Genomic DNA, 25,478 nt, shown 5'->3' with positions numbered 1-25,478 from the left:
GTGGGGGAATGCCCAATAGGGCAGTAGCTGGATTATATGGTAATCTGGTATACAGTTTTTTAAGAAACTGCCTGTTTTCCAGAGTAGCTGTATCATTTTACATTCCCACCAGCAATGTACGAGTGACCCAGTTTTTCCACATGCTCATCAGAATTTGGTGTTAGTATTTATTGTGTTAGTCATTCTGATAGGTGTGTAGTGAAATCTCATTGTGGTTTTAATTTGCATTTCCTTGATGGCTAGTCCTGTTAAACGTTTTTTCCTGTGCTTCTCTGCCATCTGTTTATCCTCATCAGTGAAATGTCTGTGCCTGCTTTTTGATCATTTTCTAATTGGATTGTATTTTACTGTTGAGTTTGTGATGTTCTTTATTTGTTTAAAATACTAGTCCTTTTTGGATAGGTGTTGTATTACTTTCCCAGCGCTGCTGGAACAAATTACCACAAACTGTGTGTCTTCAAACAATGTAAATTTATTCTCTCACCATCCTAGAGACTAGAAGTTCAAAATAAAGGTATCAGCAGGGTTGCACTTCCTCTGGAAGAAAAGCCGTCCTTTGCCTCTTGCAGTGGCTGTCAGCATTCCTGGGCTTGTGGCCACTGCCCTCTCTCTTCTCTGTCTTCACATCACCTTCTCCTCTGTCTGTTTGCCTGGTGGCTGCATCACTCCAGTCTCTGCCTCCATCGCACTGACTTCTCTTCTCTGTGTACTTGTCCAATTTCCCTCTGCCTCTTCCTTACAAGGACACTTGTGATAGCATTTAGGGCCCACTTGGATAACCTCAAATAATCTTATCTCAAAATCCTTAGCTTAATTACATCTACAAAGACCCCTTTTCCAAATAAAATAACATTTACAAGTTTCAGGGGTCAGGACTTGATAGTTTTAAGCAGCCATTATTCACCCTATCATGAGTGGTTTGCAAACATTTTTCTCCCAGGCAGTAGCTTGTCTTTTTATCCTTTTAACAGGATCTTTCACAGGGCAAAAGTTTTTTATTTCAATGAGGTACACTTTATCAATATTTCCTTTTATGGTCATGCTTTTGGCATCTGTTTTTTAGATGGGCTATTAGAGAAGCAAATAAGTGAGACCCGTCTATTTCAGCACTGGCTGAAGAGTCATGTCTGCAACCCAAAACAGTCATTACAGGAGGAAATGTGGGCTGCAATAGAAGTTAAAGAAAATTTATTTGTGCCCTCTGTAATGTGTGAAGGCCTTGATAGCAAGTGGACAGAATAACACAGATAAAGCTATATTTTAAAAGGAAAAAAAAAAGTTAACTTTGTCTTTTGCCACTTTGGGAAGTGAACTCAGCCATCCTGCCCTGGCATTATAGTAGCAAAGGATTAGAATCAAACTGAATCCTGAGGAACAAACTAACAGAGTAATTCTAGATTGATTATGAACCTGAGAAAAAATATAGCTATAAAAAACATTATTGTACTAACCAAAATTTGAATATAAATTGTAGATGAAGTAATAGCATTGTATCACTGTAAAATTTTCTGATTTTAATCATTGTGCTGAGGCTGTGTAAGAGAATGTCTTTTTTTCCTAGGAGATACATGATACGGTTTTTTTTTTAATTTTATTAAAGTATAGTTGATTTACAATGTTGTTAATTGACAGCAAAGTGACAGTTATACATATATATATTCTTCTTCACATTCTTTTCCATTATGGTTTATCACAGGATACTGAATATAGTTCCCTGTGCTATACAGTAGGACCTTGTTGTTAATCCATTCTGTATATAATAGTTTGCATCTGCTAATCCCAAACTCCCAGTACTTCCCTCCTCCACCACCCCCTTCCCCTTGGCAACAAGTCTGCGTCTGTGAGTCTGTTTCTGTTTCATAGATATGTTCATTTGTGTTGTATTTTAGATTCCACATATAAGTGATATCATATGGTATTTGTCTTTCTCTTTCTGACTTACTTCACTTAGTATGGTAATCTCTAGGTCCATCCATGTTGCTGCAAATGGCATTATTTTGTCCTTTTATGGCTGAGTAGTATTCCATTGCATATATGTACCACATCTTCTTTATCCATTCATCTATCAATGAACATTTAGGTTGTTTCCATGTCCTGCCTATTGTGAATAGTGCTGCTATGAACATAGGGGTGCATGTATCTTTTCGAATTATAGTTTTGTCTGGGTATATGCCCAGGAGTGGGATCATAATAAGGTTTTTTGTAGTAGCGGAACCATGTCTCCAACTTGTTTTCAAATGGAATAGATCTGTTTCCAGGTGGAGACGGGAACATAGATCACTCTCCAAAAAGGGGTTTAGAACCTAAGTGTCAAGAGGGTGGGTAGCCAAAGACACCAGGTGCCCTAGAGTTTGTCGCTTACCACAGTGGTTCTCAGATTTGGCTGAATCCCAAGGAAGCTTTTAAGAACCCTTAGTGCCTTAGCATCTCTCCATCTCTCTAGTCACCAAATCAAGATATCTGGGGGTGGGCACTAGATGGTAATTTTTACTATCCCCAGGTGATTCCAATGTGGTGTTTGAGAATCACTGTCTTAGTTTTGCTCCTCAAAATGTTCTCCATAGACCGGAAGCATCAGCAACACCTGGGAACTTGTTAGAAATACAGACTCTCAGGCCCAGCCTCAAGTCTACTGAATCAGAAGCTGCATTTTAACAAGATCCCCAAGTGATTTATGCGCACGTAAAAATCTGATGAATATATATCTGGAGAACTCATAAAGAGGAGAAAGGCCCAGAGTCACGAAGGTAGAATAAGGCCCATGCCTCTGTGTTTTTACCAAGTTCCCCAGTGAAAGAGTTTCAATATGTGACTGTCCCAGTCTGTCTCTTAGATAAGGCAAAACTTACCTTCCCTCAGTGCATTGTCCCAATCTGACAGAATTCACTAACCACTGTTAAAAGGAATAATCCACTATTGAATGTCCTGCCACTGAGGCAATTTAATAGGATAATCTACAAGTGTCTCAAGTCAACCATATTTTATTTTTATTATAACTCTATACTAAATCATGACCAAAGTCTGAGGCTATTAATAAACACTGCATTTCTATTTGAACAAAATAATATCTAAAACACAAAAATGCTGGAAAATAGTGTTAGCATTTTCTCCTATTGTTTCACATTGCACATGAAGCTGAGACATTTCACGTGTAGCTAGCCATGCTCATATAATAGCAGTGCCATAGGTAATCTAAGAAATAGTGTGGGGTTTTGCAAGTGTGTGGGCATCTCTTGCCTATTCTGGAAACCATATTCTGGGTGCCATACCTCCTTTGACGTTTGCCTCTTTCTCATTGTCAGCCCCTCCCTCACTGACACATGGTGCCATCTTAGGTAAAACTGACCTTTTCTTGTGGCGGGGGGGAGGTTAAGTTAGGAGATTGGCATTAACATACACACTACTATATATAAAATATATAAACAACAAGGACCTACTATAGAGCACAGGGAACTCTACTCAATATTCTGCAATAACCTAAATGGGAAAAGAATCTGAAAAGGAATAGATATATGTATAACTGTATCACTTTGCTGTACACCTGAAACTAACACAACATTGTCAATCAACTATACTTCCATTTAAAAAAAAGAAAAAAAAAAAAACCTGAGCTTCTCTCAGCCCACACTTCCTTTCTATAGGGCAAAGAAAGATCCTGTTTACTGGAAGAAAGGTCTTCCAAAAGAAATTATAAAATAACATTAAATGGAATTAAGATTTCTAAGGATAAACCACAATGTAGATACTTTATAATATTTTGTATAACAACAATGAATGTTGAATAAACATGCTTCTCATCAAAAGTGGATAGAATTAAGGGTGTGTGATTCAGAAAGTTTTAAAAAACTGAAAAGAAAAACTGTATCAGAGTCTCCATCGTTGTGCACTTACTATTAATTTCACTTTACAAAAATTGGAGTGAGAGGGTATTGGAAAGAGGAGAGCAACAAAAATTTCAGAGTTTCAGTATTTCAGGACTTTCCATGAAATTTCAAAATAATCTCTGACACTCTGTTTTCTCCGCTTCTCCTTGTGCTAGAATAGTTGCCATACCACTCTGTAATGGGTGGTTAAATTAGGGGAGATAAAGTGGTTAATAAGGTGAGGCAGGAACATGTGGGGACAAAAATACAAGAAATCACTTCAGGAAACTGTGAGACTTTCCATAAAGCACTTAACTTGCAAAATCTATAACTTGAAGGAGATTGAACTAAACAAACTGGTTTCATCCCCACTTTAATGTTCTGATTATTCCTTTAATGTTTATTACATCAACACATAACACAAAATCAAACTTCCCAATAAAAGAATATAAAGTTAGTGATTTGTGTTTATAACATAAAGCTGAAATGAAAATGACACTTCTCCAATATATGTGTGTCACCTCCCCTATGGCATGTCTATGACAGTCATAACAAATTGGCAATGGCATTATTTCCCCTGAGTAAAATAATAACTCAGAATCCTTCCCAACACAAAGTTCAGATGGCCATTGCTTCATTCATTCATTCACATTCATTCATTTATTCATGCAACAAATATTTATTCTGTGCCTCTTCTGAGGTCCACTGTACACAGCCCCTGTCCTCAGAGAGCTTACACATTTTAGGACAGACATTAGAACAAGTAATTACAGCATGATGATATGTGGCATGAGAGATGAAACCTTTTTTGCTCTACCTGGTTTAGGATTTAGACTCTTCTCAAGATAGAAGCTTAAGAAAATAAATAGGTCACAGAATTTACATAGTTTCCCATATAAGGACTTCCATTCACACTAGGTATTTCTGTGACAGGGAATTTTGAAATGCTCTTTATAGCTGGTCACATTGCTGTTTCAACTATGTTGAGGTTCTACCATTAAGAGAGAAGACAAGAAAGAATATCAGGTAGGCAAGAGCACTCTCTGCCTTTGTGTTTAAAATTACATTTGTTCTGGGAATGAATGAAATCAATTAGAGTCATTACATTGCTTCCATTTCCTCAACTAATAACATTCATTTTCTAATTCTCACCTGGCAATATTCAGTTCCTTATCATCTTATAAGTTCATTAGCTTTCTTAGTTATGAAATAACTGTTACCTAATTTTCCACAGGATTCTGTATCTTTTTCCCAATTAGATTAAATCCTATATACACCTTTTCCTTTTTATTTATAGAATACTATCAGTGTACCATAAATTATTTCACTTAATAAGTGTGTTAGTCCAATCAAACTGCTATAACAAAATATCACATTCTTGGGGGCTTATAAACAACAGAAATTTATTTTTCATAGTTCTGGAGGCTGGGAAGTCCAGGATCATGGCAGATTCAGTGTTTAGTGAGAGCTTCCTTGTTCATAGACAGAGACTTCTCGCTGTGTCCTCACATGGCAGAAAGGGCACATTAATTTCATAAGGGCTCCATCTTCTTGACCTAAGCACCTCCCAAAGACCCCCACCTCCTAATACCATCACATTGGGCATTGGGATTTCAACTATGAATTTGGGGGGAACACCAGAGCAATAAGTAATTCCCAATATGTGAAGGAATAATATACTTTAGAAAAGAGATAAGGGTAATAACCACTTTCTAGTATGATGATTAATTACTGCATGACTCAAGTTGTTTTAAGGGTGCTCCTACTGTGGATTTTTTAAAGTATATCAGCATTGGAGAGGGTGTGGAGAAAAGGGAATGCTCTTACACTGTTGCTGGGAATGTAAATTGGTACACTCACTATGGAGAACAGTATGGAGGTTCCTCAAAAAACTAAAAATAGAATTGCCATATGATCCAGAAATCCCACTCCTGGGCATATACCTAGACAAAACTCTAATTCGAAAAGATACATGCACCCCTATGTTCATAGCAGCACTATTTACAATAGCCAAGACATGGAAACAACATAAATGTCCATCAAGAGATGAATGGATAAAGAAAATGTGGTGTATATATACAACGGAACATTACTCAGCCACAAAAAATAATGAAATAATACCATTTGCAGCAACATGGATGGACCTAGAGATTGTCATACTGAGTGAAGTAAGTCAGACAGAGAAAGACAAATATCATATGATATCGCTTATATGTGAAATCTAAAAAAATGGTACAAATGAACTTATTTACAAAACAGAAATAGAGTCACAGATGTAGAAAACAAACTTATGGTTACCAAGGGGGAAAGGAGAGAGAGATAAATTGGGAGACTGGGAATGACATATACACACCACTATATAAAAATTAGATAACTAATAAAAATGTACTGTATAGCACAGGGAACTCTACTCAATACCCTGTAATGACTTATATGGGAAAAAAATCTAAAAAAGAGTGGGTATATGTATATGTATAACTGATTCACTTTGCTGTACAGCAGAAACTAACACAACATTGTAAATCAACAATACTCCAATAAAAATTAATTAAAAAAATAAAAATGATGGGAAACAAGGACCTCTTGTATAGCTCAGGAAACTATATTCAATATCTTGTAATAACCTATAATGGAAAAGAAACTGCAAAAGAATAGATTATATATAATATAGATGTATAACTGAATCACTTTGCTGTACACCTGAAACTAACACAACATTGTAAATCAACTATACTTCAATTAAAATATGGTTTAAAAAAAAAGAACGAAATAATGCCTTTTGCAGCAACATGGATGGACCTAGAGATTATCATACTCAGTGAAGTAAGTCAGACAAAGACAAATATCATATGATATCATTTACATGTGGAATCTAAAATATGATACAAATCAACATATCTAGGAAAAAAAAAAACAGATTCACAGACATAGAGAACAGACTTGTGGTTGCCAAGAGGGCGGAGGGTAGGGGAGGGATGGATTGGGAGTTTGGTATTAGCAGATGCAAACTATTATATACAGAATGGATAAACAACAAGGTCCTACTGTATAGCACAGGGAACTATATTCAGTATCCTGTGACAAACCATAATGGGAAAGAATATGAAAAAGAATATATATATATATGTATATATATATATATATGTGTGTGTGTGTGTGTATAACTGAGTTACTTTGCTGTACAGAAGAAATTAACACATTATAAATCAACTATACTTCAATTAAAATTTAAAAAAAATTAGCAATACATAGACATGTTAAAAACCTAAAAAAAAGTATAACAGCATTAGTGAAAAGAATCAGGAAGCTCTAGTTAAATCTAGCCAATCATAATTCCAATTAAACATATTTTAAGAGGGTGAAATTTGAATACATGACAAAGTAAAACGATGGAAAAAGATATTCCACGCAAATGAAAGCCAAAAGAAAGTGGGGATAACTATACTTATATCAGACAAAATAAACTTTAAGCAAAAACTGTAACAAGAGACAAAGAGGACTTTTTCACACCATATACAAAAATAAACTCAAAATGGTTTTTAAACCAGTCTAAATGGTCTTTAGACTTAAATGTTAGAACTGAAACCATAAAACTCTTAGAAGAAAACATAGGCAGTGCACTCTTTGACATCAGTCTTAGCAATATTTTTTTAATATGTCCTTTCAGGCAAGGAAAACAAAAGCAAAAATAAACAAATGGGACTACATCAAACTAAAAAGCTTTTGCATAGCAAAGGAAACTAAACAAAATGAAAAGGCAGCCTACTAAATGGGAGAAGATATTTGCAAACAATATATCTCATAAGGACTAAATATCCAAAACATACAAAGAACTCAGACAACTCAATATCAGAAAAACAAACAACCCAATTTTAAAAATGGGCAGAAGACCTGAATAGACATTTTATCAAAGAAGACATACAGATGGTCAACAAACACATGAAAAGATGATCAACACCACTAATCATCAGGAAAATGCAAATCAAAACTGCAATGTGACAGCACCTTATACCTGTCAGAATGGCTATCGTCAAAAAGACAACAAATAACAAGTGTTAGTGAGGATGTGGAGAAAAGGGAACCTTAGTACACTGCTGGTGGGAATGCAACTTGGTGCAGCCACTATGGAAAACAGCATGGAGATTCCTCAATCTCCCTGTATGATCCAGCAATTCCACTTCTGGGTAATTTTTTGAGGAAAAAACACTAATGAAAAAAGATATATGAACCCCTAGGATCATTGTAGCATTATATATACATATATACACAACTTGCAAAAAGAAAATTATAGATTTTGCCTTTCTTCCATAGTATCTGTCTCAACTTGTCAATGTGTATTTTCATTTGACATTTAATGTCATTCTAAGTAAAGGAAAATTTAAAATTTCAAGCATTAGCATGAATTTTACCATTCATCTTTATATTGGTCAATGCTAGTTTTAAATGCAAATATAAGAGCATTTAACTTGCATGTGCAGAATCACCAAAATCACATAATTCATATTTCATAGCTCTTACATGCATATGTATTTCATTCTTACCAGAACAGTAGAAATGCTGCACAAGACTAACTGTACTGTTATATTTCTTTATATGTACACATTCTACCAACACTTTACCTTCAGCTTACTAATGAGATGGACTGAAAAGAAAAGGAATTATGAATTGTCCTATCATTCATTTTCCTTCTATGTCATCCTTTTTAGAGTGAGTGGTTAGAAAGTACAGTTAGAAAATAATAATGTTCCTCAGTTATTCATAGAACACCATTGCCATTCTAGGTCCAAAGCAAGTTCTGGCTCAAAAGGAACCAGAAAGGCCTCTCAGCGCTGTCAGCACCCCTGTGACCCCAGTTATAGAGGTACTGATATGGAACCTGCTCATAGAATTCCAGTGGACCCACAAAGCATTCTCAAAAGTAAATTCAGAAAGCATTACTTGATGTGAACATTTTATTAGGCGAATCAAACTGCGAGTCAGGAGACTTCAAACTAGAAGTGGTTAGAAGCTCAGCTTTCAGCAGTTACAGCTCAGTTCGTAAAGCATGAATGAAGGAGTTAACATTTTTTAATGTGATTAGTTACTAAAAACTTCCATTTTTTTAGAGAAGCAGAATTATTAAACTTACTTGTTTGAGCTGATGGGCTACAAACCAGTCACTAACATTAACATGTTAGTGGTAAGGTCACACTAACATGAAGAAAGCTTAAATTTTCTTTAAGGTCAGAGCCAGTATTTTGGGGAAATCACTGTGACAGTATAACAGGATGGACTCCGCAGTCAGAGCGGGTACTAACGCACTTCGTAGAAAGGGATTAGGTAGGTGCCTGGATTAGAAGATGGAAATTAGTGGAGTCTGGACCTGAATACTACTTAGAAAGTAGAAGCGACCGGACTGGGTAACTGGACGTGGAGAAGCTAAGGGAGAATAAAAAATTAGGACGTTTCCCCAGTCTTCTGGGCAGGTAACTGGATGGATGCTGGTGTCACTGCCTGAGAGGAAAAGAGCCAGAGGTAGTCGGGCAAAGAGAAAGAACCTGGATCTGAATATTTCAGATATCTGCAACCTTCCTTACAAAAATCCCACTAATCCAAAAGCTGCTCCTTATTTTGGTTTGAATATCCCTTTAACCGCCTCCGTGCGGCCGGTTGACTGCTTGGGCGGGCAAACAACCGAGAAGATTCGTCTCACAAGAGGGAGCCCTTGCGCATAACCTCGAAGACGGACAGCTGTAAGACTAGAGAAACAGAAATCTTTTGAACTCCCTAAAATACCCGCCCTGAAGGGTGTCGGAGGGGCTCCGCCCCTAAACAGCAATAACTCCGAGCCGAAAAGCGCCGGACAACTGGCTCCGCCCCCGCGGGAGGGGGCGACGGATGCCCGGATGCGGATTCTTGGAGGGATTGCGTCTCAAGAGGCCGCCCGGCGGGGCGGGGCTCTGCCTGCGCCTTGCGCTGCGCCGCAGCGTCACGTGACCTCGTCCAGCCAGCCAATGGGTGAGCGCGGCGGAGAATTTCGAATGTGGTTGCAGCGGTCAGCGGCGGTGAGAGAGGGTCCCTGAGGCTAAGGGGGCTCGGAGCTCGGGACGCGCACGGCCACACAGCCTCGCGGAGCCTTGGAATGTGAGGAGGAGGGCGACAGCTGTGGCAGAAGCCGTGGCCAAGGTACTGTGGTGGACGTCCCTGCTGGAGGCGGGTCTCCGGGCCTCTTCCGGGAGCCCCCACCCCGTCCCGCTTTCTCAAGAGGATGCTGCAGGTTTTTCGGGTGTGACACAGGGACGTCTTGACCCCTGTTCCCCTTCCCTCTGGGTCTCTCTGTTCTGAGTTCGGTGGCCAAAAACTCAGGCTGTGGCGTCGGCCTGACCAGGGGCCTCTCTCTGCTCAGTCCCCCGACCTGCGCTTTGCGATACTCTTATTTCCTCTTCTGTTCAGTGGGCCCGGAACCTCGCGCCTCGCGGAACTGTGTGGCGTAAGTGATGTGAAGGTAAAGCGTTTACAGTAGTTAAAAGCCAGGCTCAACGTGAGGGCACACAAACTGGCAGCTGTTTTTTGTGTGGCGCGATGCCTTTGACGTCCTTTTCTTTTGCTGCTTCTTTTACCCTGGAAAAGCCGGCACTGGCCAGTGTCCTACAGCAAGAGTGATGAAAGAATTATGATGGAGATCAAATATTCTAGGTTCTTTTGAACCTAGGCCCCTTACCCGAATACTGTACAGATTGAGACTGCCCTCCGCGCTGTGACTGTTTTCATTCCTTCTCTCCACCACACCCCCTTTTAAGACCATCAGCCTAGACGGGAATGATAGGGCATATTTCTTTTGTAATTTTAAGTTGATTAAATGTAAGAACGAAAGTTTTTTATATAAGCTCTGCTTTTAAAATAACCAAACCAACTTGCTTAGTTACATAATCTGCCTGGCTCTCAAACATCTACAGGTTTGAACTCCAAAAACTCCATTGTGGTAGGGTATTTTATAAAACCTACTTAACATTAGTGTTTAAAAATAATAGTTGTGCTTGCTCTACTGGAAGCATCCCAGTATATATTGTATCTGTATTGGCAGAAAGAAAATATTTAATGAAATCTACAATATCTATATTTAAGACCCCAGAGGAAAATAAGGAAGGCCTGGAGAAAACACTCAAGAAAATGTAAGATTCAGGAAAATATTTGACTAAGAGGAGATGAAGGTGTCCTTTTGCAGTGAAATTTGTATACGTAGATTGTGGTAGGAAACAAGAATTATTTTTTGCAATTTTAATATCTGCAAAGTACAGTCTAGGGCAAAAGAGGTTCATGAAAAGTAGTTTGACATGCTTAGTAGCAAAATACTGAAGCCATCTGATTTGCAGCACTGAAAGATTTACATATACTTATGTACTAATACACTCAATGGTATGGTCTCCTGGCAGTGCATATTTTGCTACTTTCAACTGTATGTAGAACAGTAATTATATAATGTCTGCTGTATGCATGATCTGAGTTTTAAAAATAACTATGAGAAAATTGGCATGTTCCTCTGCCCCAGTTCCTGCTTTTTCTAGCTCTGTGATTGTTATAACAGCCTAGTGAAATTGTATATAGTGTTACATAGTATAACTAAACCTCTCAAGATCACCTGACTTTCTTGAGCATGTGTGCATATCTTAAGTAACTGGAAAGCAAAGCCCAGATACGTGTTTGCCTCTGAACTAATGCTGTAAGCCTAATAAACATTAAAAGTTGGTCATAAATATTGTCATAGGAAACATAAATAATAATAACATCAAAATATATTAAGCATTTCCCTTAATGCCTAGTATTGGGTTGGCCAAAAAGTGCCTTCGGTTTTTTAAGTAAAAAGAAAAGACACGTTTTTCATTTTCACCAAGAACTTTATTGAACAACGTATTCACCCTTTTGTTCCGCTACCTTCTGCCATTTTTCAAGCAACTTCGTAATTCCATCTTCCCAAAACTTTTTGAGCAAAGATCTGTTCCAAGTGCATTGTACAGTCTTCCAGGGAATTGAAATTTTTTCCATTAAGAGAATTTTGTAAAAACTGAAATAAATGGAAATCCGAAGTTGCAATGTCTGGTGAATTTAGCGGATGAATCAGAACTTCCCAGCCAAGCTGTAACAGTTTTTGCCTTGTCATCAAAGAAACATGAGATCTGGGGGCTTCCCTGGTGGCGCAGTGGTTGAGAGTCCGCCTGCCAATGCAGGGGACGTGGGTTCGTGCCCGGGTCCGGGAGTGATCCCACATGCCGCAGAGCGGCTGGGCCCATGAGCCATGGCCAATGAGCCTGCGTGTCCGGAGCCTGTGCTCCGCAACGGGAGAGGCCACGACAGTGAGAGGCCTGCGTACCCAAAAAAAACAAAACCAAAAACATGAGATCTTACGTTATTCTGATGGAAGATTATGCATTTTCTGTTCATTAATTCTGGACACTTTTCGTCGAGTGCTGCTTTCAGTTGGTCTAACTGGGAGCAGTACTTGTTGGAATTAATCATGGTTTTCCAGAAGGAGCTCATAATAGAGGACTCCCTTCCAATCCCACCATATATACAACATCACCTTCTTTGGATGAAGACTGGCCTTTGGTGTGGTTGGTGGTGGTTCATTTCCCTTGCCCCACAATCTCTTCTGTTCCACATTGTTGTACAGTATCCCGTTTTCATTGCCCATCACAATTTGTTTTAAAAATGGAATGTTTTCGTGACGTTTAAGTAGAGAATCTCATGTGGAAATACGGTCAAGAAGGTTTTTTTCACTTAACTTATGTGGAACCCAAGAATCAAAGTGATTCACATAACCAGGCGGGTGCAAATGATTTTCAGCTTTTGATTTGGATATTTTGAATATGTCAGCTATCTCCTGTGTGGTATAACGTTGATTGTTCTCAATTACTGTTTCTATTTGATCGCTATCAACTTCAACTGGTCTACCCGACCGTGAAGCATCGTCCAGCGAGAAATCTCCAGCAGAAAACTTTGCAAACCACTTTTGACACGTTCGATCAGTCACAGCACCTTCTCCATACACTGCACAAATCTTTTTTTGAGTTTCGGTTGCATTTTTACCTTTCTTGAAATAATAAAGCATAATATGCTGAAAATGTTGCTTTTTTTCTTCCATCTTCAGTATTAAAATAGCTACATAAAAATTCACCAATTATGGGCTTCCCTGGTGGCGCAGTGGTTGAGAGTCCACCTGCCGATGTAGGGGACACAGGTTCATGCCCCGGTCCGGGAAGATCCCACATGCCACGGAGCGGCTGGGCCTGTGAGCCATGGCCGCTGAGCCCGCGCGTCCGGAGCCTGTGCTCTGCAACAGGAGAGGCCACAACAGTGAGAGTCCCGCATACCGCAAAAAAAAAAAAAAAAAAAATCACCAATTTTGATGTTTTTTTTATGTATTTTTTTTAATGCACGCTGATATGACAGCTGTCACATAACGATCTAACAAAATTGTTTCCAATGAAGTTAAAGACAACTAAGTGCTACTAGAATCATCTTATGGAAAAAACTGAACGAACCTTTTGGCCAACCCAATGTATAGTAAGCCCCCAATGAGTATTTGTTAAAGAATAAATAAGTGGCATATTATAGAGCCTTTGTGTTGGAAATCCATATTTATTAAGACTTCCGTATAAAGTACCCGAGGAGGATAAAATTATGCCACAAATATTAATGTAATTTAAAAGCTGCAAATGTAGGTTATTACCAGATTGGCTATCTACTTTGGGCTAATTCTACAGTTACAAAGTCTCTAATCCGTTTTTTATGAATAACCTGTGTTTTCAGTTTTGTTTTATATTTGATATCACCCCTTGAAAAATTAAATATTTTCCATTGTTTTAAAGTCCTAGGCAGAAGATGGCCAAGGAAAGGTGCCTCAAAAAGTCCTTTCAAGATAGTCTTGAAGACATAAAGAAACGAATGAAAGAGAAAAGGAGTAAAAACTTGGCAGAGATTGGCAAACGAAAGTCTTTGATAGCTGCACCATGCCAAATAATCAGTAAGAGATTTTCATGTTGTCCTTTCCATCACTGTTTAAGATTAGATTTAATAACTGATAAAAAACATTTTATTCTCTTCTAGCCAACACTTCCACACTGCTAAAAAACTACCAAGACAACAACAGAATGTTAGTCTTAGCTTTGGAAAATGAAAAGTCCAAAGTGAGAGAAGCCCAGGATATCATCTTACAGCTGAGGAAAGAATGTTACTACCTCATGTGTCAGCTGTACACACTGAAAGAAAAACTTACTTCACAACAGACAGAAGAACCTGCTCAGGTATTTTGATCACAAAGGCTCAATTTCTTGGGAAAAATGTTAAAGCCATGAATTAGTAGTTTAGGTCAATTTTGTTTTTTAAATTAATTACTGATAGCTCTGTTATTAGTGAAGTGATGAGAACATCTTTCTTCAGTGCTGCAGCCCAGTTGTATGTGGGCCAGTTGAGAAAGCTTCAAGCATATACCTGTAGCTGATTGAGGCTTATACTCGTATAACTTGCTTCTGAAAGCAGGTAGCAAGACAACGTATAAAAGAAATAGTTTAGCCTCTTGCACGGCCAGACCCTTTGAATGGCAGCGATGTGAGTCAAAGGTAGGGGCAACCAAGCCAAAGGTCTAAAAGTGGTTGTGGAAGCAGACTAGTCCAAAAGTTTTAATCAGTGTTATTAATCTTAGCTTTTCTATGTAGTTTTGCTACACCAGTGGGGTTTTGAAAGGACTACATTGACTGGGGAGATGGGAAGTATTTAAGCGCTTTATGGAGAATCATTTTTATCTACTAGTTGGCTAAATAAGGACAACTATATATTAACTCCCAAACAAGAAATATCCTGAACATTTTGCTGTCTGTTTTTCAGTCTGATTCAGTTTGTGTCCAGGAATGTATAGAAAGGCCAGCCGAAACATAAGAGATGGGGAGAAATTTTGATTTAGGGTCTTATCTGGGTCTCGTCACACATTAATCCCTAGAAGAGAGAGGACAAACCAGTTTCTCTCCTTTTCGCAGAGGCCACTGCCAGGAAAACTGCATGGGGCAGAGAAAGAAAAGAGCAGTGGTGAGTGTCAGGTGTTAACACTTGGGTGTCCATCTGTTTGCCACGCCAGTGAAGACAGTTGTGTTGGCACCTAGGGCAGGAGAAGAAGCCAGAGCCTAGTGATTAGGGTAGGGGTCTGGACTCCAGAAAGGAATTAAGTCACCTCTCCATTGAGAGTTAGAGTCAGTGAAAGAGTTCTTGCTTCCCTGCAACTAAGGTAATTCCATATTTTTTCTGTGTATGACATATATAGAACATGTGTGTGTATACACACACATATGTACACATATAGCAACATATACATACATAATATAGTAGAAAATTGTCTATAAAGATTAGATACGATTTTTTTTTTTTTTTTTACCTTCATGTAAAGGTTATTTGAAATATTTTTCCTTCAGAATACAATCTTTCCTAATTTTTTTTCTTTTCCTTGTTTGGTCAACTAGTGAGGAAAAAAATTTCTCCAAAGACATTTGAATCTTCCTTTTCCCTTTCCAAATTTTTGCTGAAATCACACAGAGTGGTGTCAAGTGAGTACTCAATGAGATAATCACAAAAACAGTGGTGAAAAAATTCTGTTATTGTAGGCCTTTTGACATTTATCAGTGATTTTTGAATATTTACTAAAAGATATCGTTAGTTGCTGGGTGAAAGTATTCTTAGCATTTAAAACATCAGAGTTTTCTGCCACGTACTCGCTGTATGTATCACTCATTCTCAACCATCATTGTATACGTGTGCATCCTTGTTTATCAAGTCAATTTTGCAGTGCTGGAGAACTTAAAATGCTTTAATAAGAATGTTTTTCTTGGGCTTCCCTGGTGGCGCAGTGGTTGAGAGTCTGCCTGCCAGTGCAGGGGACACAGGTTCATGCTCCGGTCCAGGAAGATCCCACATGCCGTGGAGCGGCTGGGCCCGTGAGCCATGGCCGCTGAGCCTGCACGTCTGGAGCCTGTGCTCCGCAACGGGAGAGGCCACAACAGTGAGAGGCCCACGTACCGCAAAAAAAAAAAAAGAATGTTTTTCTTGCTTGCCAATAATTAACTTACCTTGTAAGGATTAATCAGAAAGTAATTTCTAGTAGCATTTTGTTCCCTAAGTTTTATCATGGCTCTTTTAAATAATTTTTATATCACTCTGTAGTTAAATATCCTCCTTTACTTATCTTCAGTAATAATACTAGCTTTAGAACATTAGTTATATTGATAATAAATTTAAAACTTTTAACAGGATTAAATTTCTAGTTGTTTCTGATGAACAGTTTTAACCTGTTCATTATAATGTCTTCATATTATATGTACATCAAATTTCATAAAACAACTGCACTGAATTGGAATGACTTTTAAGGAATCAGACTGGGCCACTCGTCTTCCTAACAGAGATCTACACACCTTCCTGTGTCTACACTGTGTTCTCTGTCTTCCTTCCTGTGCCATTGGCAGAAGTGTCTCTGCTCCTATCCAAGGCCAGTTCCTCCCCTTGTGCATCAGATTCCCTTCTTTTCATCTCCTCTAGGACTTTGCACCCTTCTCGAACATTTACCTCCCTCTACTGAATTGTTCTAGCTACATACAAATGTGCTTCAGTATCTCTCATCTTAAGAGGAAAAGAAAATAAATGGAACCTCTCCTGATCTCATTCCTCCATCTCATCTCTCTGCTTCCATTCACAGCAGAACTTTTCCAGAGAGAACAGAGCACTTACTGTCTTCCCTTCCTCAGCGTCTCCTAACATTTGAACTCACTCTTACCAGGCTTTCATCCCCACCATTCTGTTGTCACTGTGTGTCAAGGTCACCAAAACCTCCGTGTTACCAAATTCAGGGGTCACTTCTCTTTTTTGTTGGCCTTGAAGTAAAACATAGTACAGGGATGACTCTTTGCTGGAAATACTTTGATCTCTTAGCTTTCTTACCATCATACTCTTTCTGACTGTTCTATGTCCATCTCTTCTGCTGGCTTCTTTACTTTTAAACATCAGTTGTCCTAGGCCCATCTCATCCACTCCCATAGCTTTAAATATTGTCTGCCTTCTGGTGGCTTCCAAATTTGTAGCTCAAGACCTACACAAACACACACACACACACACACACATTTACTACTTGATATATTCACTTAAATATTTATAAAGGATCTCAAATATATTGAGTACAAAGCACAACTCTTTATTTCCCCCTTCCCAAGACATTGGACTTCTGCCTCCCTCTGTAAGTCTTACTCAGCTCAATAAGGCAACCCACCCGTTTGCTCAAGTCAGAAGCATAAGAAGCTTCCTTCTCACTCTATGTCCCTACCTCCACCCCTATTCAATGAGATTGCACTGTTATCGCAAAGCCTTCCCCTGGGCTTCACCTCCACAGCCATAGGAATCCTGTCCAAGCTGATATGTCTTGCTTGATTTACTATGATGACTTCCTAACAGCCTGTGCCCTTGGCCCTTTTCAATCCATGTTTCACACAGTGGCCAGACTGATCTCTTTAAAACTCAGATCATTTTACTTCCCTGCTTAATATTCAAATGACTTCCCATCACACATAGACTAAAATCCAAACTCATGGTTCTCAAGGCCCTACATTATCTGGCCTCTGTGTGCCCACCTCTCACTGGTCTTTTCAGTGACTATGTTCCAGCCCCAGTGGCCTTTCTTTTCTGAGCACAGCAAGGTTTTCCTATATCATGACTTTTGTATCTGCTGTTTCCACTTCTTCCTCCTTCAATGGCTGGCTCTTTGTGTTCTTCAGATTTCAGATGAAAGTCATCCCATCTAAAAGAGACCTCCAACATCAGTTACTCTCTGTCATTTCAACCTGAGTATTTCCTTCATTGCATTTATCACCGTCAGCTTTTTTACATTTCATCTCCCTACACTAGCATGTAAGCTTTAAAAGAGTAGTACTTAATCTATTTTGTAGCTATAGATTCAGTTCCTAGAACAGTCCCTGGCACCATAGCAGACTGTCAATAAGTACTGTTGAATAAATGAATGCTTTGTTATGAATATTTCCATTGTACCAGTGTTTTCTTTATTTTAATACATTGACAGGACCGGGAAGTATGTCCCTCTGGAATGGACTCCAGTAGCGACAGCAACTCCAGGAATTTACTCGTGGAGGATTTACCGTTAGTATCAAATTCATTATTATGATTATTAATGCCAAGAAGTATTTAATTCTGTGCTCCATTTATGAAAGGGAATTAGCATTATATTGACTCTTATATTTGGGTCTGATGTTCTAAGAATGTATTTAAGAAATTTTATATGTTGAAATTCTGTGCTATGTAGCCAAGCCAAAGCTTTCTTCTATTTAGTTACTTTTTTGATGTCTAGGAATAAAAAGCTTCTCCTGAATTTTTAAACTATGCCCTTCAGTTATATTTTTCTTGTATTGTGTTTTTATTCTAAGGATTGGTTATTCAAATGATGGTATTTTGCCAGTACTACAGATAGTCTGGTTTAGAAAAGAAATCTAATAAAATATCATATTTAACACAGCTTTCACACTGTCTTGCTAATCCAATTCATTCTTAAATACCATCAGACCATATATACCTTCTTCTTCTCTTGGATTAAGTGTACTTTATTTGTTTGCTTATGAATTACTGAGATATAATTAGATACAGTAAAATGCACAGATCTTAATTACACAGTTCAGTGAATTGGACTAATGTATACACCCGTGAACCAAAACCTGAGTTAAGATGCAGAGCATTGCTGTCACTCTGGCCCAGGGTTTCTCAGTCTAAGCACCTCTGACATTTTGGGCTACATCATTCTTGCTTGTGGGGCTGTCCCAAGCATTGTGGGATGTTTAGCAGCATCCCTGGTCTCCACCCACTAGAGGCCAATAGCAGCCCCCCTCGAACAGTTATAAGAACCAAAATGTCTCTCAACATTGCCAGATATCCTGGGGGTGTTGGGGGGAGCGGGAGGTTAACTGTCCCTAGGTGAGAGCTACTGCCATAAGCCATTCCCTCATGTCCCTTTCGAGTCTGTGCCCCCTCCTTGCAGAAGTAATCACTAATATGATTCCTATCCCCATATTAATTTTAATCATGAATAGTTTTTAAACAGTTGAATGTTAAGATATGACGAAATATTTATGTGGTGATCAAAAAGCAAGATGAGGTAATTGAGTTTTTATAAGGTTTCTAAAATTGTTATTAGTTGGTTGCCATAACTCTGTTACCTAAACTTGTACTTAAGTTTTGATGTCCATAGGGGAAAATTCTCTAGAGAAAATAGAGAATAAAATTATAATTAGAATGAAACAGCCACATTAAAGCATAAAGAATGGAAATTTCTTGTTCCATGAACCAAAGGGGAACAAAATTTTTTAAAAAAATGAACAGTATTAACTTCAGAGGAGTCAGTAGGTAAGCACCGTAGAAGTGTTCACTGCCCACAAATCACAGCTCGGCTAGTGATAATGCAGGCTCCTAAAGAAGGATCTAACTGAATTTCTTTAATGTATTTTATAAGTCGATCTGATTGGCTCTTTCTCCAGTTAAATGAAATGGTGAGTTATGGAACGTTTTCAGGAGGAACTGTCCAATTTGATACGTTAGTTCCTCCAGTGGCAGTTGAATGTCAGTCGTAACAAATCAGCCTCCACGTAATCAGCATAAGTGTTTTTTGGTTTCCTTTGATATAGAAGAGATGTACTGATTTAGAGCGGAATTATGAAATGATACTAAAGAATTATGAAATACTAATACTAATGAATTATGAAATGATACTAAAGAAAAAAACTTGCTTTGTAGAAAATCTTAAAATTTGTTTTTATTACATAATTGTTAAATAAATTTTTGTTTTTTATTGGTATTTTCCAAGGCAAGTTCCTCTTCAGGACGCTGACTTTCCAGGACAAGAAGAATTGTTCCAAATAGAAGGTAATACAAATGAAAATCTAAAAATACTGCTAAAGGCAAGATGAGATTTTTGTGAACAAGTAACATAATTACATTTCTCTAATTTTTATTTGTTTACCTTTTTAAATCTTCTCGTCTGATATTCTGCTCAAAGCAAATATCTGTTTATTTTACACAGAATAACAAGAGTTTTAAAACACATCCATTTATTTTTCCAAATCTATAGTCAGAAACCTTGCCAATAACTGTGGCTGCAGTTTACTGAGCCTACTATGTGTTACGCTCAGTGTTAGGCATTTAACATATGTTACCGCAGTTAACCCTCATAACGACCTTGGAATATATAGGTACAGACAGTCGGAAGGAAGTAAATATTATGCTCCCCAGATTTTTATTTATTTATAGTAAATGTGGGAAAACTACAGGATGAATTTTCATTAGTTCCATTTTTAACTTTGAATTCTAAGATTCTTGAAATTTAAATTTCCATAAAGTAAAACTATCTTTCTCATTTGTTTTTTTAAATTCTCAGAGCCAGTACCTAATATTTCTCAAGACAGACTGGGATTCGATTTGGATTCAGGTGAAGATAAGTCAACTGATAATGTCTTACCTAGAACTGTATCTCTCCGTCGCAGTTTAAAGAAACATGTCAACAATCCATGTCAGTTCAATGCCTTGGATGATTTTGGAATCAGTCATTTGTCAGAGCAGTTTTTGGAACTGGAAAGAATTAGATTTGTAGACCCACTAGTAAACACGCACATACCTGAAAATGTAGAACAAAATTTTTGTCAATGGAACAAGGATCAAATTTACTTATCACCAAGGCTAATTCACCCAGGACGACCTACTAAGACAAAAGAAGACATTTTAGAGTATAAATTAGACCAAACTAAAAGTAAGCACAGAGCTGCCCAAGGAAGAAAAAGAGAAGAGAAAAGAAAAGCTAACAAAAGGAAAAAAACAAAATCTGTCTCAAAATATAAAGGGAGCAAAAAAAAAACTGTTTCCCAAAAAAAGTTGGATAAATCTGTTACCTCTAGGGATGCTTACAATTTTAATTTGCAAGAGGGTGTTCATCTCACTCCTTTCCGACAAAAAATGAGCAATGATTCTAAAAGAGAAGAAAACAACAATGAATCTGAAGTGAGCATCTGTGAAACAAGTGGTTCAGGAGATGATTCTGATGACCTCTATCTGCCCACGTGCAAGTACAGTCAAGATCTCATCAGTGAATCGGATAGGAGTCCAGTCACCAGGCCTCGATCTAAAAGAGCACTGAAACATAGGGGTGAAAAGGAGACAGAGGGTTCTGAGCCAACAAAAACTCCTCCTAGTAAGTGATTTACTTGTTTGCCTGCATTTTTAATGTTTATGATAAATGATCACTCCCGGTGCTTATATACTATACTTACCATCTGTTTCTCTGGAGGAGGTTACAGACTTACCATCTGTCTCTTTGGGGAAAGTTACAGTCAGATTAAATAGTGGGGGGCTGTGGGGTGGAAATCACAGTTGTGTTGCTTCGACATGCTTTAAGCTAATTTAAATCCTCTTTAAGAACAAATACTACTTGTTATGGAGAAAGCAATTTTACTTTCAGTAAATGAAAGCTTCCAAGGCGAGGAAAAAACTTTTGTGGAGTTTAAGTTGAATTTAAATGCCTATTACACACTCCCCTGAAACATCCTGTTGAAAATGAAATCAAACTTGAATCCAGTGACCTGTAATTTTAATGGCTTTGCTTTATATAGTCAACTTGACAGGAACCACAATTTAAAATAATTTTCTATTTAGTGAAGGTGGCCTAATTAGACCAAGAAAACCTTTTCCTCAATTGATGGGCTTAGTATTCTTTTGTAAGACATTTGTAAAACATCTAAAAACTGTGGCTTAGAAAAATCTTGCTTTTATTGGTTAGATCAAAAAGTAGGCATGGGGGCTTCGCTGGTGGCGCAGTGGTTGAGAGTCCGCCTGCCGATGCAGGGGACACGGGTTCGTGCCCCGGTCCAGGAAGATCCCACATGCCGCGGAGCGGCTGGGCCTGTGAGCCATGGCCGCTGAGCCTACACGTCCGGAGCCTGTGCTCTGCAACGGGAGAGGCCACAACAGCGAGAGGCCCGTGTACCGCAAAAAAAAAAAAAAAAATGCTGTAATGATTTTAGAGTAAATCAAACAAGATTGGCAAAATATTGATAATTATTGAAGCTGGGTAACTGGGGGCTTATTATACTGGCGTCCCCGTCTTTGTGTATACCTGAAATATTTCATAATAAGTTTTTAAAAGAAAAAAAAATACACTCTAAGATAGTGTCACTCAGAATTTGGTCCCCAGACCATCAGCATCAGCATTACCTGGAAACTTCTTAGAAAAGCAGAATCTCAGGCCATACGTCACATCCTTGATTCAGAATCTGTATCTCTCTAACAAAATCCCCAGAAGATCTGTATATGCTTTGAAGTTTTAGAAGCTTTATTCCGGAATATAGCAACTGATCTGATGTTGTTGTTTAACCATATTTTCCAAACCAAAAGTTGGAATAATTAGTATGGTACAAGATGCTTATGTAGGGACAAGAAAGACAGACTATTTGAATCCCAAATAACCCTGGACAATGGTTAATAAGTATAAAGTCATTTTACAGTTACAATTTAGTTTTTCTTGGGAAATGATTGGCTTTTTAAAACTATTTTAAGAGCTTGTTTGTCTTATAGTGTTCTTACCTGTGTGCTGGGTAGCTGCCTCCCAATATAGATGTAGCCCCAAGTAGAATAACTTGGATGTTTATGACAGGAAAAACATTGGGTAACTGTTTAACCGACTAGCTTTACTAGAGGGAACACCTTTTCTCCTGGTTTACCCAGAGAATACGATTTAGAATTCTCATTTATTTAATAGAATGAGTTTGAGTGGCTTTATAAGACAATAAGAAGTCACTTGATGATAAACTTAGGAATTGAAAGAGATTGAGGCCTGGATGATTCTAAAGAGCAAGGTGTGACTAAATGAAATTGCGTAGTTTAAACTAATTCATTGTGCCCAAGCTATCCTAGAAGAATTTTAATTTTTTCTTTAATTTTTAAGAATTTTAAGTTTTAGTAAACTATTGTTTTAGTCAGTTCTTCACAGCTACAATAATTAATATTTCAGTGTTATCTGGGAGGAAAAAATGGTGAACAAGTTTTTAAAATTCTGTGTTATAAAATGCTGGATTTTGTATACTTTTAAGATGTGTAATTGCATACAGTTTTAGTTCCTGTGTTTGCTTGTTTGTTTTTTGGAACCATATTCAGTAAAACTTGTTTTCTGTAGGTACACTACCTGAAACTCACCAGTCACCTCATTTTCACCTGAAGGATATCACAAATGTCCCCTTGTATCCTGTAGTGAAAACCAGAAAACTTTCTCTTTCTCCAAAAAAGAATGTAGAAAGCCCACCAGTGTCTTTGCATAAACGTAGGTGCACAGCCAGTGTGAACTATAAGGAACCCACGCTCGCTTCGTAAGTATTTGGCTTGTGGGAGCTAACTTTTAATGATACACATGGGGGGATTAAGGTTATGGAGCCTTATTTGAAATACACCATTTTGATGAAAATCTGAACCAGGAATATTAACAATGGCATACTCTACAGTAAATTTATACTGAAGAGTAAGTTAGTATTGGGATGCTTATAATTATGCCTACGAGTTCTCTTTACTCTTACAGGAAACTGAGAAGAGGGGACCCTTTTACAGATTTGTGTTTCTTGAATTCGCCTATTTTTAAGCAGAAAAAGGATTCCAGACGCAGTTCTAAAAAAAAAAAAGCATGAAGCAAGTACAATGAAGCGTTTATTGGATGTTGTTTAAATTCATCCTACACCCTCTTCTGTGGTGCCGAGAGAATCTGTAAGATACTGTTCAAGTGGGTTTAACTACTGCCATAGAATATTCTCTTGACAGGACTCTAGATCGTGAACATTTCTTCAAAACTATGCTTCAGATGTGGTGGTTTTTCTTAAACCTTTGATACATTTGGTTTATTTTTTCTTTTAGGTATAAATAATTGGACTTAAGCACTATAATAGTTTAGATTTTTTATACTGCCTAATTTTAGCCAAAATGTATCTTATACCAACATTTGGAAATTAATGTTTCTTCAGATTAAGATGTGTTAATTATAAGGCATCTTTATTTTTCCCTTAAGTAGGTAATACTATGATTGAATGAATGATTTTTGAAGACAGGCTGAGGATCTTTTGAAACTCTTTGTACAATATTTGAACAAAATAAATCCTTGTCATTCACAGTAGCGTGTACCCTAAGCTGTTTGTGGATCCCTTATACTATAGTTGTATTTGGTTTTTCAGATAAAATGTGTATTAGATCATGATCAGAAAATTGATGGTTGCTTAGGCTCAGGGACCAGGTAAGTGATTGGCTCTGAACCCCCAGCTCCAGGCATACATTGTTCATAAGGATACCTCAGCAAAATCACAAATTATTGTGTCATGGCCTTTCAGTATAGTTACTTGTTTAGTCAAAAATGCCAAATGTTAAATGTGTGAATGCCAAGGGCTTTTTTGTATTTTTGATCAATTCCTAAGGCCATGGCCGGTGGCACCACCAATGACAGAAATGAGGGATGCTCAAACTTGAGGAAGCCATGAATTCGCTCAAGCTAGGTCTTCAGAGAAGTGAAGCCAGTTTGCAACCAAACAAACCTGGGACCAGGCTGTAGAGAGCAGACTGTGGCCAGAGCTGGAGTGGGTCTGGCCTGGCTTAAACTGTGCTCCAGCCTAACAAGGAAAAACCAGCTGGTTTTGGGTCTCTGCCTTTGCCTTTAAATCATGATGTGACTTCTTTTCCCCAAGGTTCCTAATTGAAGAGTAAAATTTTAACTAGTTTAAAAAAAAATTAATTCAGTGAGAGGGAATTAGTTCAGTTCTGAGAGTTTGAAGACTACATTTGTATATACCTCTGTAAAATTTAAAGTTATTCATTTTTAAAGAGCAATAAAGTTTGTATAAGATTAGTGCTTGTGTTTTTCTTCCGTTCTTTAAATATCAGAGGTAGCATATCTCCCTGGTCATCTTTCTCTCCAGCCTTCACCACTCTCGCCCTTGTTGGACATTTCTCTCCCAAACCTTGGTTTTCTCTGTAGTCCTCGCCCCCATAGGTCTCCCATCCTCACACGTCTCTTCTCTTTCAGCTTCTCGTTGTGGAACCGCCCTGTCCATGATCAACAATTTCTGTTTTACTGGGTGACTCTTCTAACCCCGACCTCAAGTTTTCTTGACTGCGACTCCACATCTTCCTGCATGCCATGCCAGTCACACCCAAAATCCTTTCCATCAGCCCAAGTTTTCCTGTCCCTGAAGGAATCACTGGTTCATATGCCCTACTCTCCCATCACAGTCTCTTATTTTTCTAGTTTGTTTGTTCAGCCACTGCTCTTACAGCTGTTCTTTGAATTCACAGAAACTCTAGAATGGCTATCTTAATTAAGATTGAATACAATGTAAAGTTTAATTTCTCAGTCACAGTTGCTGCATTTCAAGTGCTTAGTAGCCACATGTGGCTCCAGTGGTTACCATACTGGGGACAATGCAGATGTACAACATTCCCGTCACCCCAGAAAGTTCTATTGCATGACGTTGCTTTAGGCCAGCACTGTGCAAACTGCAGACTACGGACCGAATTCAGCCCTCTGCCTGCTTT

The 25,478-nt window shown here is 38.1% G+C and overlaps 1 protein-coding gene across 1 annotated transcript; it reads left to right on the top strand.

Moving 5' to 3' along the window:
• The first annotated feature begins 9,881 nt into the window (after window positions 1–9,881).
• Window positions 9,882–23,682, top strand: SGO1 (shugoshin 1). The gene is made up of 8 exons (XM_029214736.1): window positions 9,882–10,028; window positions 13,709–13,863; window positions 13,947–14,143; window positions 17,947–18,023; window positions 19,735–19,793; window positions 20,305–21,111; window positions 23,089–23,278; window positions 23,485–23,682. Exons 2-8 carry the CDS (start codon window positions 13,722–13,724, stop codon window positions 23,588–23,590), a joined length of 1,578 nt encoding a protein of 525 aa, XP_029070569.1. The 5' UTR covers window positions 9,882–10,028; window positions 13,709–13,721; the 3' UTR covers window positions 23,591–23,682.
• The last annotated feature ends 1,796 nt before the right edge of the window (window positions 23,683–25,478 follow it).

The sequence above is a fragment of the Monodon monoceros genome, unplaced genomic scaffold (genome assembly GCF_005190385.1).
Source record: "Monodon monoceros isolate NGI ecotype Baffin Bay Population unplaced genomic scaffold, NGI_Narwhal_1 Super_Scaffold_11, whole genome shotgun sequence".
Classification (NCBI taxonomy): domain Eukaryota; kingdom Metazoa; phylum Chordata; class Mammalia; order Artiodactyla; family Monodontidae; genus Monodon; species Monodon monoceros.
This window is presented reverse-complemented; position numbering and strand designations above follow the sequence as displayed.

Excerpts from the sequence above, each read along its gene's own strand:
- SGO1 (XM_029214736.1), top strand. The coding sequence starts at position 13,722 with ATGGCCAAGGAAAGGTGCCTCAAAAAGTCCTTTCAAGATAGTCTTGAA. Across the intron at positions 13,864-13,946 it reads TGCACCATGCCAAATAATCA|CCAACACTTCCACACTGCTA; the intron begins GTAAGAGATTTT and ends ATTCTCTTCTAG. Across the intron at positions 21,112-23,088 it reads GCCAACAAAAACTCCTCCTA|GTACACTACCTGAAACTCAC; the intron begins GTAAGTGATTTA and ends TGTTTTCTGTAG.